Source organism: Nuphar pumila, chromosome 2 (assembly GCF_984573655.1).
Source record: "Nuphar pumila chromosome 2, dmNupPumi1.hap1.1, whole genome shotgun sequence".
Lineage (NCBI taxonomy): Eukaryota > Viridiplantae > Streptophyta > Magnoliopsida > Nymphaeales > Nymphaeaceae > Nuphar > Nuphar pumila.
The window spans coordinates 1,582,881-1,597,062 of NC_143250.1; the positions used below are offsets into that span (position 1 = coordinate 1,582,881).

At 38.4% G+C, this 14,182-nt stretch overlaps 1 protein-coding gene across 1 annotated transcript; it reads left to right on the top strand.

Annotated features, from left to right (window-relative positions):
* The first annotated feature begins 1,596 nt into the window (after positions 1 to 1,596).
* On the top strand, positions 1,597 to 10,984 carry LOC149844412 (putative galacturonosyltransferase 12). Its single transcript, XM_089997146.1, has 6 exons — positions 1,597 to 1,796; positions 5,631 to 5,694; positions 5,811 to 5,960; positions 7,289 to 7,879; positions 8,638 to 8,940; positions 10,700 to 10,984. The coding sequence occupies exons 1-6, from the start codon at positions 1,597 to 1,599 to the stop codon at positions 10,982 to 10,984; spliced, it is 1,593 nt and encodes a 530-aa protein (XP_089853272.1).
* The last annotated feature ends 3,198 nt before the right edge of the window (positions 10,985 to 14,182 follow it).

Genomic DNA, 14,182 nt, shown 5'->3' on the forward strand with positions numbered 1-14,182 from the left:
GTAATTGTTGAATTGTAAATAATTAAACTTCTTAGTTTTAAGGTGGAACGATTAATTATTATAGATACTTGTTATATGAATTTTTTTGTGTGGTTTGTTTTTTATTTACAGGAAATATAAATTGTACAGGAAATATAAATTGTACAGTTCTCCGTAATTAATTTTTAAATAAATTTTTTTTGATTTTTTTTCGTTTTTGCGACGGATTAGCGACGGATGATTCCGTCGCTATTCATATTAATCTAGCGACGGCTTAGCGACGGAATTAAATCCGTCGCCACGCCGTGGTCGCCGTTTAGTACCGGCGGATTGGCGACGGAATATAGCGCTCGTTATTCCGTCGCAATTAGCGACGGACTTGGCGACGGAATAATTCCGTCGCCAGTTAGCGTCGAAATATTCGCGACGTAAGCATACTGTCGCCGCGTTGTCGCTAATCCGTCGCTAACATGGTTAGCGACGGATTAGCGACGAAAGGTGGTCGTCGCTAATCTACTGCTCTGTTGTAGTGATACCTCAAGCACAAGGAATGATTGAAAGAGATCCCATCGAGTACTGCTTAGACCAGGCGATGTAGACGTCATGCCTATGGCAGAACCGACTATGTCAGAGAAGGTAGATCCGGTCCAAGCCAATATGGACCCGATCCACCGCAAAACCACCTAATATAACTTCATTACTCCAGGCCTCACCAACCTTTGATAAAACTAATCTTTTGAAACTAACGGCCTACATCTTCATAATCACATGATACAATAAGGAACATTCCTACCAAAAGATTGTTCTGTGTTGCCAATAATAAGATTATTTTACTAAATAACGGAGAGACCATGGCTATATTTCCTCAATGGAAAAATAAATAAAAAAACATAAACTTTGAGCGATAATAACAAACACTTGATATCGTTAAAAATATACCTAAACTTTTTCATGGTTAATTAAGAAAACCCAAGGTTTACTTTTGTCAAAGTTGTCATTAAATGTATGTTATATAATTGCCAAAACTTTATGTATATTTTAGAGAAAAAAAATCCAAAAAAAGTATCATTTTGATTGCAAATTATTATTATCGCCAAAACTTTAGGCGTGCTCTTGAAATTTGTGGAAAAAAAAAAGAAAACATCAAATTTGGTTCAGTGGGGAGTCTTTTTCTGAACCACCAGTTGCGCAGAGCCCGCCATCAACACACACATCACAAACCAACGGTGACCCCAACTCTGGCAACAAAGAAGGTTACCACAATTCGAAGCCACCATTCTAACACGGCCTCATTTTCTCCAAGCTAGAACTAAGATTATCAGCCAACCAAAAATAAAAAAAGAGAAGCAGAAAACAAAGTGGAGGAGTTGGAATGTTAAGTCCATTTTTTCAGTGCAAACGAAGCTAAAGCAAAGGGTTGGTGAGGGAAAGCAACAAGGAAACCAGACACGCCTTCCATTAACAGCATTATTCTCCCCCTCCCTCCCTCTCCCTCCAGACTCCCACATAGAAGAAAATAGCAAAACTGGTTGTTGGGGTCTCTTCGATTTGGTAACTTTTCATTCATTTCATAGGGTTTGGTCTGCTCTTGCTGGTGTACATTGTGGGGTTGGCGAGATGCAGTTCCATATCTCTCCCAGCTTGAAGAGCGTGACCGTGTCCACCGGCAAAGGGTTCAGGGAGTTGATCAAGGTGAAGGTTGGTGGGTCTAGAAGGGTCTCTTACAGGACTGTGTTCTACACTTTGCTGTTCATCACGTTCATGGTTCGGTTTGTTTTTGTGCTGACGGCCATGGATAGACTCGATGGTCATGGCAGGTGTTCTTCTTTAGGTATTGCTTGTTTCTCTAATCTTAACGTTAGTTTTGTTTTGTTATATTGTCATCAAGGGAAATTTTCTTGACTCTTGTTATAAGTAATAACCAAGTTGGTAACGTTATTTGGACGTGAAATAACATCCTAGAATTGGCAGACAGTTTAGGGTACTTCGGGTTATTGAGCAAAGTTTTTTCCTTTTTGAGGTGGTCATTACAGAAAAGTTGGTGGATGAATTTTTTTTACTGTGGTAAAATTGTAGGATATCAGGATTGTTGGTTCTAGGATGGTGGTAGAATTAGTAAAACGTGGAAAGCAAAACGGTTCAGTTATCACTTTAGAAAAAGAGAAACAAATATGGTAATCAAGTGGGAGTTCAGTTATCACTGTTTAAGTTTGTTTTTGTGTAACCAAGGTCTAATTTAGAGATGGTAGGATGTAGAAGGGGAAAGATGATCTCGGCTAATGCATATCTTCTCAACTATCCACCCACATCTGACGCACATGTTGACTTATTCCACTTTGCTGCAGTAGAGGTCTCTCTCTCTCTCTCTCTCTCTCTCTCTCTCTCTCTCTCTCTCTCTTGTAGCTTTTCCAAAATATGTGAGCAAAATTTTTCAAATTTTCATTAGTTACTTACATTTCACATGTGTGTTTGTGTGTTAAGAGCGTTGATTGCTTCTTTTTTTAATTCGATAGCATCATAAAGAATGTTTTTGCGCTAATTTAATGAATTGTTTTTTCATTGTGTTTTTCTCAATCCATGCATGCTTCACCTTAAGAGCAGGTAAAGAAGAAGAGGAATGAAACCCAATTTTTTTTTTCACGCATTAGTAACCACAGATAATAATTATGCTTCGCATTAAGAACAGGTAAAGAAAAGAAATGAAACCCAATTTTTGTTTTCACGCAGTAGTAACGATGGATAATAATTTATATACACGGAGTAAGAGAATAAATAGAGAATTATGTGTCAAAAAGGAAAAACGAAAAAGCCATAGAGTTTGACGAGCTTTTATTTAGAGAAATGTGGCAGCAGTCTGAGAAATGGTTTGGTGATCGAGTGTTCGCACCTTTTTAATGAGGCGTGATCCAGTGTTCGGAACCAACACCTAATAGGCTCTTTTGAAGGGAGGGGGAGGCATGGGTCCCCTTTAAAATAAGGGGGCAGGGGTATGTGGCAGCCAGTGGTTGGGCAGAACACTGGATCTGCTTTGTTTTTTAATTAGGCAGTGGGGAGTGGTAGGGTCCCCTTTTAATATAGAGGCAGCCACTACGTTGGGCCCCTTGGTTGAGGCTGAACACTTTCCCAACCATTTGATTGGTTCTGCAGGAATAATGATAGAATTTCCTTCTCTTCAACTAAGGAGTTTCTAGGGAGGGATTGACCCATTGCCAAACAGTTAAAACTTCTGGGTCACCGAGTTGAGTTGAGATCAAGGAGCGACTAAGTACCATGGCTATGTGACACTAGTGAAACACATGACAGCATTGCATGAGGCCCACAGTTACAGAGTGCCCCCTCACTTGCTCACCCAAATTAATTCTGAAAAATGGAAGGTTTTGCCTGATTAAAAATTTAGGCTGGAAAAAGTTGCAATAATTTTGGCTGCCAACTGTTAAGTCATAGTCTGAACTTTTTTTTATGACAAACCTCACCAAGAACCAGATCACTTAATGGGCCTGCCTCCCTGCAAGGTAAAACTCCTGGTTCAGGACACAACCATCCAGCCTTACGTGCCCCAACATAGCCTGACCTTTTCAATATACACTATCTTTTTGTTAATTCCTAAAAAAAAACTATCTTTTGGTTAACAGGACTGCCCTTTGGCATTGCACACTTAGCAGAACCACAAACTTTGAATCGATATTTTTACACATTTGCTGGAATCAGCTAATCAATATGCTTAAAAAAAATGGAGTTTAATACGTCGAATGTTATTTGCAGAGAAAATCACATTCTCCAACAATAACACGTGTAATTTTCATTGAATTGTCTTAATTTTTATATTTACCCTATTTATTTGTCCAAAGATTTATATATTACAAATTCCAACCTAGTCAACTTCCATGCAGCAGCCCTTCCCTTTGGCAACCATAGCACAAAGTATATATGCATAATAGCACTATGTTGGGGCGCGTGGTAATTGAATATAACAAATAATATGACTATATTATATGACCATATAACTGCATGCGCTTGAGTGACTATTAAGTAAACGTTAATACAAATCAATATGCTCTTGTGATAAGCATAGGATTGTATATGAATATTGCAGGTCATGCTGCGAATTGACAATGGCTTTTCAAAGTTACTGAGTCAAAACTTGCCTCTTGCCCTAAGAAATCTGTTTGCTTAGAAATTAATCTATGAAAACTTTGCGGTTGGTGTCCACCTTCCAGTAACACCTCTTCGGTAAAGCAAACTTGTCAGTAAACTTGACATGCCTCCAACCAAATGATATATATATATATATATATATATATATATAGAGAGAGAGAGAGAGAGAGAGTCACTAGAATATGAGAACTACCCTGTTTCTTTTCTCTTAAATCTAACCATACAGATGTGATCTACATGATTGGGTTTATAAGGACCAGCTCTTGCATCATCATTTGATGCATAAATGAGTTTTTAAGGCTAAAATCAATTGCTCATAATCTTCATATATAATACAAATCCATCTCTCTCTCTATATATATATATATATAGATAGAGAGAGAGAGAGAGAGAGAGTAGTGATGCAAATATGCAAAGTGAAATATGTTAAATGAAACATGCTAAATGGTTTTTTCGGCTTTTCCTGTCTTTTTTTTCGATTCTAACCTGATGTGTTTGGCACAATTTACTAGGAACCAACACTTGGATCATATATTTTCAATAAAAAATGATATTTGGAACCTCAAAATTTTACAAAGATTTTACACCATTGATTTTTTGAACCATATAAAAACCTACCCATATGTCAGAATTGATTGCTTCAAACAATGATCCTTATAAAATCTACTAAGTAGATCACATCCGTACAATCAAAATTAAAAATAAAATAACCTGAAAAAACCCATTTAGCATGTTTACATGACACACACGCATATATATATATATATATATATATATATATATATATATATATATATATATATATATATATATATATATATATATATATAAAGTAGCTGCCTATACCAATCCATGGCTACCGCTGCCTACGGGGCTTTTGAAGGATACTTTTTCATGTTTTTCTCGAATATGACCATACATATGTGTTCTACGTGTTTGATTTTATAGGAATAGACTCTTACATTATTCGATTCTGATGGACAGGTAGGTTTTTATAAAGTTTGAAAATTTCCCGTGTAAAATTTTTATAAATATAAAAAACATTCAACTTAAAAAGTTATATTTTTTTATCGAAAAAACATGATCCAAGTGTCGTCTCCTAGCAAATTGGCCATGCAGAACACATCTGTGCGGTCAGATTTGAGAAAAACAACTCGAACCCCCCTTCACTTGCAGTAGGCTGCCATAAGCACCTAAGGCCGTAGGCAGCTTCTCTCTCTCTCTCTCTCTCTCTCTCTCTCTCTATATATATATATATATATATATATATAGCTGAAACATGCTAGACTTCAGCTGGTTTATAGGGTACACGATATGGACTAAATTTCGCTAAGGCACGTCTTTGCTAAATATATAGTCTATAATGTAGACAAACTTCGAATAGGTTCATAATATTTTTTGACAGTTTCATTTATCCATATGTAACCGGTTATTACGTAGTTTGAGAGGAAAATAGTGTGCATCTCATTTTAATTTTTACTGTGACTTTCAATCAGGATGTGTTGGAAGAAGACTGAGACCAAGGCTATGGGCGAAAAGGGGTTCAAAGGTAATATTCTGGTATAATCTTTCGGAACTTTTTTTAGATGAAAAAACATTTATCTTCTTTTTTTCATTTGAAATATTTATCTTCTATTATTTATTAAGAAAAATGTGTATCCAAATTCTTGTTGAAGGTTCCAGAAGAAATCTATGAAGTGCTTCAAAGCAAAAATGAAGGAATGACAGAGGGTATTGTGGTTCCACAAACGTTTGAAGAGTTTGTAGCAGAAACCAAGATAAACAAGACCGACGCCAGAACCTTTGCATTAAAATTGAAGGCATTGGTAAGGATTTATACTTTAGAAATATAGATCAGTTTCTTCGCTTTAAGTTTTTTATGCAGAAGAAAATTTTATATTTTATGTTGGTTATGTACTATCTTTGAAAAAGATGTGCCTTATTTAACAATCATAATTTTACCTTTCCAACCAACATGAAGTGGTCCTTCACCTAAAAAAAAGATGTGTGTTTCCTTCATCAAAATCAATGCAAATATACATATCTTCCAAACTAAAGCTTTTCCATCACTTTCATAGATAGATGATAACTTAAAAACCCCAATCTCTTTGGCCAATTCATTACATAAAGGTCCTTGTCTGTCTTACCATAATTTTCTCTAGTGTATCCATTAAGCAATAATGGTGTTTTAACTGAGAGAGGATAAAAAAACTGAGAGAGGATAAAAGGTCATAGTATGAGGGTTTTGGATCTCTTAAGCCATCCCTTATGTGCCCTCAGACAATCACATGACAACATTCCATGGGCCCCACAGCAACAAAATGAGGGCCCCACTTAAAATGCTGTCATATGATTGGCAGCACATATATAAGGGATCACTATAGAGATGAATTTCAGGTTGGTCTGGAGAAGATCTAGTCATAGGGCTCGAGTACCTCACTAAATACTCGGGCCACACAAATAACAGAAAAACGCTATGCATTTAGTGATTTTCTGTGTTTGTGATACAAAAAATCACTGCACGTGCAACAGTTTTGTGTTTGTGTTTTACACAGAAAATTACTGCACACAGCGATTTTCTAAGTTTGTATTTTACACAAAAAATCGCTGCACGCAGTAGTGATTTTCTGTGTTTTGTGTACTCACCGAACAATGACTCGAGTTGGTCTTAGGTGCCTTTGATGCAATGCTTTCAGAATTGGTTTTCCAAAAAAAAGCTTTAATTGGTCTGAATCAAATCGCTTTGAACCTGTCTATTATTATTATTTTTTAAATTCACAAAAATAGAAAGAAAAAAATTATAAATAGGCTGATTCAGACTGGATCCAGGCTGCAGTATCGCACGGAATCGGCTTGATACTGCCAAAGGGCTGAATTGCTGATTTTATAGAGGGGCATGAATAGGCCTCCGCATCGAATCACGATAAGGCTGATTCGATCCGATGTTGACAACATTGTTTTGATGGCTAGTCTGACTTTCCCATTCCAATACGATGAACATCAATCAAGCTAGCCTGAATTATTGGATGCTTTAATTTTCCTGTTTGGTTGGATCTCCTACCAGTTTGTGACTTAGTTCAAAGGAGTCAGTAGCAGTTAATACACATGATCTAGATTGAGCAACAACCATATACTTCCATGTCTAACTTCTCAGGTAGAACAACTTGAACAAAAGGCTAGAGCAGCCAAGATCCAAGAATACCTATATCGTCATGTGGCATCCAGTAGCATACCCAAGCAACTTCATTGCCTTGCACTCAAACTTGCCAATGAGTACTCCTCCAATGCTCAAGCTCGCCTCCAACTTCCGTCACCGGAATTCATTCCTGCACTCGTTGATAATTCTTACTACCACTTCATCCTTGCTTCGGACAACATTCTTGCAGCTTGGGTTGTCGCATCATCGCTCATCGAAAATTCTCTTATGCCGGAGAAGATCGTGTTCCATATTATCACCGACCGGAAAACTTATGCTCCAATGCAGGCCTGGTTCTCGCTGCATACGCTCACACCGGCTATTATAGAGGTCAAGAGCCTTCATCACTTTGATTGGTTCACAAAGGGGAAAGTTCCAGTTTTGGAAGCCATGGAGAAGGATCAAAAGATCAGGTCTCAATATAGAGGCGGCTCATCCGCCATCGTTGCTGATACTAGTGAGCGGCCATATGTAGTTGCTGCAAAGCTTCAAGCTCTAAGCCCCAAGTATAATTCTGTCATGAATCATATAAGGATATACCTACCACAGGTACTGAGTTTTTTTTTCCCTCAACGTATACATTTGGAGTTTCTTCTATATAACACTAGCCTTTTTTTGAAGACAACATTTTGTTTTGCTCAATAACATCTTTTCAAATACATAGCATTTTGGTTCCCTTTTAAGAATACAGTGTACCAATGTAAATCTAACCAGACATCGCGGTCAGCCATAAACTTTGGAGTTTGCAGATGGAAACCCTTGAGAAGGGTTAGAATGGCAGCTCCCTCAGGTATTATAGAATCTGAAATGTCATTTTGCAAAAAACCTTTTCCAAAAACGAAATTGTTACAGGGTGCTTCTGTTGTAGTACAGAATCACCATAACATATGAAGGCATACCCTTGATTTACATAGATCTGATTAACAAAAGTAAAAGCTAACTTTTAGACAGTGTTTACAAGATCTATTCATTGAAGTTGATTCCAACATGATATATTGGGCCATTTTTTAAACTATCTTCATCTTCATGAATTGTGAGCCGTCCATTTTTCACCCTCTTGAAAGTTGAATCTCACCATCTTGAAACCAACTAGCATGGTAATTAATTAAGTCATGCTAAACACCATATGCAATTAGATCCAACATTTGGTGGCTAGATCCATGCAAACAAGAGTGTGCAGTGCACCACCACATGGTATCATGGTTGAAAGCCACAACAGAGGTTTCCTCATTGTTTTATTGCACAATTGAGCCTAATTTTGCATTATATAATCTCGAATGGGATATTGATTTGTTGGGAGTTTGCAGTTGTTTCCGAGCCTTGACAAGGTTGTGTTTTTGGACGATGATATTGTCGTTCAAAGTGATCTTTCTCCTCTATGGGACATTGATCTCAAAGGAAAAGTGAACGGAGCAGTTGAGACATGCAGAGGAGACGATCCATTTGTGATGTCGAAGAGGCTCAAGAGCTACCTCAATTTTTCTCATCCCCTCGTTGCAGAGAACTTCAACCCTCGAGATTGTGCGTGGGCGTATGGCATGAACATCTTTGATTTGCAGGCATGGAAGAAGACCAACATAAGCCAAACCTACCACTATTGGCTTCAAAAGGTATCTCTATATCTCCCATCCATATCTCATTCATATTGCCTTGATATGTCTTCTATGGGAAAGAAGTGTATGTCACTTAACATGAACCAAGTGCATGAAGTATGAACCCTCGGGTTCTACCAAAAAACATGCTATCTCAAATGACATACATAGGTAATTATTGTATTGGTCTTTTTCAATTTATAACCGGAAGAAACCGCACCCGGCACAAAGACCTGGCTGTGCTGACCCAGCCTTCCATACCTACAGTCATCGTGCCAGCATAAAACTCCAAGACTAAGACCCCTAACCCCATGGCTTATGCTGGGCGGCAGCTTGTGCAGAGGGGCGACATCCATGAGAATCAAACCTTGACCGCCCATCTAGCGCCCAAGGGCCCACCCCACTATGTCAACCCCCCATGAGGCTTATTGTATTGGTCTTTCATAAAACAAAAACACCCTTAAGGTTGTGTTTGGCACATCATGCCAAACAAGACCAATTAAGTTCATGATCATAAAACATTTCTGCCACAAAAAACACAATTTGGCACATCACAGTAGCAAATATCGGCATTTCTTTTGAAAAACATACTAAAAACACAACACTGCATCCAGCCATTTAAAATGTTAGTATTGCAATATTGCCCCTTTTTTATTTTTTAATTTGTTCATAAAAAAATGTTTTTAGATTTTTTATTAGAATTTATTTCAATATTTTGCTGATAAAAAATAGAGGAATATAAAATTTTGCAAAATTTCACAAGAAAAAAAGCTTGCATTACTTTCCTATTTGAAACATTTGTCACTAGAAGGCACGCCACTTTGATTTTTTTTTCATGAATCAAACACGCCACGGGACTCAATATTGTGTCTTGATAAGTATTACGGGTGTCAAGGGGTTGGGTGTCACCAGACCCTGACCTATATTGAATCCGATAGGATCTGAGTTTGGTAATAAAGGAGGCTTGGTTAAGAATTCATGTTGAACCCATAAGGCCCGATTAGTATACGGAGTCGGGTATAGTTTATGAAGTTTCATACCAGACCTGGGTCTGATATGAGTTTCAATAAAGATATGTAATTATTCATTATAATATATATATATATATATATATATGAGAGAGAGAGAGAGAGTAGGTGCTTGAACATTAGGTACTTTGTGATATGCGTTTGATGAGTTTTTCTGCTCTTCTGGAGTTTTTTTTTGCAGTTCCGACCCCATAAACGTGTTGGGCATGGTCGATTTATGAGGAATCCACATAGGGATCACGTGTTTTTGATGAAAAAAATGATATTTGGAGCCTTGGAAATTTACAAAAATTCTGGTCAGTTGATTTTTTTGAACCTTACAAAATCCCACCCATGTGTAGGAATCTATCACTTCAAGAGCTGATCCATATAAAATCAAGTACATAGATCACATATGTACCATCAGAATTTAAAAATAAAACAAAAAAAAATCTAAAAAACCCTTCAAGCACCTATGCTCTACTATATATATATATATATGAAAGGAAGTTATTATTCAACGTACCACTGGGGTTTGAACCTGCAACATCCCACCATAAGGAGATGATGCACTGGCATCTCCTACCAACCACATGGAGCCCCGTTGGTAAAAAAAAAAAACAATTATCCAGTATGAACTAGGTATGATTTATGTAATCCTTAGGAACCGGATCGGAGTCCGGACCCACCCAGATTCGGTGAAGGTCTGACCGGCTGACACCTCTATTAATTAAGTTTCGTGACTAACATTGTCGAGTTATTTGGTGCAGAACCTGATGTCCGGCTTGAACTTGTGGCAATTGGGGACACTACCGCCAGGGTTGATTGCCTTCCATGGTTATGTGCACATCATCGACCCATTTTGGCACATGTTGGGGTTAGGGTACCAAGCCAACACCAGTGTTGAGTCTGCAAGGAAGGCTGCAGTCATCCACTTCAACGGCCGAGCCAAGCCATGGCTAGATATTGCCTTTCCACATCTAAGGCCACTATGGGCCAAGTACGTTGACCGGTCAGACAAATTCATAAGAGGGTGCAACATCTTGGCTTCTTAGTTCCTTAAGACTGCCTCGGTTTGGTTCTTTTTTTAATCTCTCTTTCTCTCTCTCTAGAGAAAAGAAATGCCCAAGTACCCCCCTGAAAAATGTTGTCCCTGTGCTTCTTTAGATACTAACAAGGATAAGATGAGAAATTGGGGCATTGTGATCAAGAAAGGGGTATCTTTGTGGTTTGAGAAATTTCAAGGCCTTTGTAGAAATTCATTATAAAGATGTGACTGTGTGTTGATATTTTTTTTAAACACTTTTGTTCTTTATAAATTATGGCATTCATATCCAGTTTATCAGAACAGCCAGACCAATTAAAATAATTAAATGTTCAAATATCAATCTTTTGAAGGGTGTGTTTAATTAGAAGCTTCTACGAGTTCTAATTTGGCGCACCCATGTACCTTGTACGTGTTCTAATTGAAACATTGAAATTCCATGAAATAGTATGCTTAGCTTAGGTTTTATTGATTATGTTCGAAATATCATGTAAAAATTACTTAAAAGAGATTAATTTGCCAATGACAACCCGTATCCATACTAATAAGGATGTCTATCCTTTAGGTTGGGTTGGATATGTAAGTGTATCAGAATCCGTTTAGTCAGATCCGGTAAACGGAACAACATGAGAACACTATTCTGATTAGGCTTTGGTTTTAAGCTTTACATCTGAATCCAAGTCCAAATCTGACTAACATCCAAATCCACATGTAAAATGCATATCAGAATTTGAGTCCAACTCTATTGGCTGCTTAGGCCACGTCTGATCATGCAGGATTCAGCCCGTGGTCATGTCCTACTACTTGACTTACTGAGAGTCCTTCGGGGCATGTTTGATGGCTTGTCCATGAAATTAGGGAACAGAAGAATAAAACAAACAGAGTTCGTTCTTAACAACTGTTCTAAGTTCAACGTTTGTTTAGACCGTTCCAGCTGCTGTGTTTTAAATATCAGTTGTTTGATGACGATGTGCAGACAACTTGGACAGTCATGGATAATGGGTCACATTACTTCATTGAGCAGAAATAAAGAAAAAAGACAAACAAAGAAAAGGAATTCTCCAAAAATCAATTCCAAACATATAAAACTCCATTGGAATATTCAGGGAAAACATGATGTGATGGAAACCCATCGCCAAAAGAAACTCATTAACACATTGGGTAAAAAACGACAACCCATAACTCAAATTCTTGAGTTGAATCTAGAAATGAGAAGAAATTCAATGCAAACAACGAATTCTTCTGCATAAATCCATTCTTCAAAAAATAGCATACAATTCCAAAGATCAAAACATCCACTGAAAAAATTAAGGAAAAACAGGGCATGTGCTGGAAACTCATCGCCAAAAGATAACCCGTCAACAAATTGGTGAAAAAATGACAACCCATTCCGCAAATTCTTGAGTTGGATTCGAAAATCAAAAGAAATGATGAGAAATCTGATTCGAAGGGCAACACCACCAAGATAGCACAACAAGCAAAAACAAGAAAACCCCCATCATAAAATCATCAAAAATTTTCCAAAAACACAAAGAACGATATGGAAAAGTGGGGAGAGGCATACGTGCGGCTTGAAGAGTGGGTTTCCGAGAACAATTTGCTCTTGAAGAAGAGGCCGTTGGCGAATCTTGGTAGAAGAAAGGGGGAAGGGGGAAGAACGAAGAAGAAGAGGGAAGAGAAAGAGACCTTTCGCCGCTGACCTCTCATTGTCCTGTGGCTGCAAATGATAGAGAAAGAGAGGGAGAGCTGGGGATTGGAGGGAGAGGAACAGAGACAGGAGGGGGGCAAAACTGAGAGGGCGTCACTCATTTTTTTTTTTATTTTTTTTACTTTTAATATGTGTTCGCCCCATCCCTGTTCTTTTCGTAACAGAGGGGTGATCGAACAAAAATTAAGCCCGGAAATGGATGCAGCAGACGCCGTTCCACCCGTTCGCTTGTCCATTGTTTGTTTATGCTCAAAATGGGATAACAGAGGGATTTGTGTCCCATTTGAGCGGAACACAAAAGATAGAGGTCCCTTCAACTCTTGTGATTTTGACAAAGGCATCATGCCCACGACATTTGCGATGTAAATGCCCGGAATATGTCTTAAGTTGCGTGGCAACCTAGCCGAGTCAATACACAAATGCGCTACAAAGAGCCTTGCCGTCTTAGCTCACTTTGGACTAGGTTCATGTAGGGGTGGAAAAATCTGACCGGACCCGCCAACCCGCTTCTTAGCTGGGTTAGGGTTTGGCTTAAACAGGTTTGTGTCATCAATGGGTTGACCCGCCTAACCCGTTTATTAAACGGATCGTGTTCGTGTTAGGGGTATGCCAACCCGTTTAATAAACGGGGTAGGCGGGCGGGTCAACCCGTTTACACGAACCCGTCAACCCGCAACCCATTTTTGTGTTTCTAATTGTGTTATTCAGGACAATCTATTAATAATATATAAGACTTGATCTAGAATTTTCAAAAAATTTCAGCACCAAAACTGAAATTATTTTTTTAAAATAAATGCTTACAAGTAAAAAATAAAAAGAAAACCCTAATCAGTTTTTTCTTTTGTTTCTCTGAGAAAATGAGAGAGAGGGAGAAGAGCAGTCGGAGATGCGGGTGATCTTCGATGAACGAGATGGACCGAACCCTCTCCAGCTCAGAGGAGCGACGATAGCGAGGATGTCTTTCTCAGTCGTTGCCTCTCACGACTCCTTCTCGACAAAACAATGACAGAGACAATAAGGGTTTCTCACCTCCTGCAGTGGCTTACTTTCGACAACGCGGCTAGCCCTGCAATTAGATAGGTTATTCGGGTTACTCGGGTCGGTTATCGTGTCTATGTTATCGGGTTGACCCGTTTAATAAACGGGTCATCGTGTCGTGTAATCTTGTCGTGTTGACCCAACCTGTTTATTAAATGGGCCGTGTTCGTGTTTTCCACATCCAACCCGTTTAATAAACGGGTCATGTTTGTGTTGAGGTATTCTGACCGGTCGACCCAACCCGATTGCCACCCCTGTTCATGTGGTATGCCATGGTGTCAATACATACACTTGGAAATGTTAACAAAGCTTTATTTCAAAAAGGAAAAAGAAATTAGAAACAAATCTTATTCAACAAACTTTCATCCTACCAACATGGCCTCCACTTTGGGTGGTAGGAGCAGTTAATTCTCGTCACCTTGTGTTGGGGGACATTGCAAGTTCAAAACCCAATGGTGCAGT

Excerpts from the sequence above, each read along its gene's own strand:
- LOC149844412 (XM_089997146.1), top strand. The coding sequence starts at position 1,597 with ATGCAGTTCCATATCTCTCCCAGCTTGAAGAGCGTGACCGTGTCCACC. Across the intron at positions 1,797-5,630 it reads AGACTCGATGGTCATGGCAG|GATGTGTTGGAAGAAGACTG; the intron begins GTGTTCTTCTTT and ends ACTTTCAATCAG. Across the intron at positions 7,880-8,637 it reads TAAGGATATACCTACCACAG|TTGTTTCCGAGCCTTGACAA; the intron begins GTACTGAGTTTT and ends GGGAGTTTGCAG.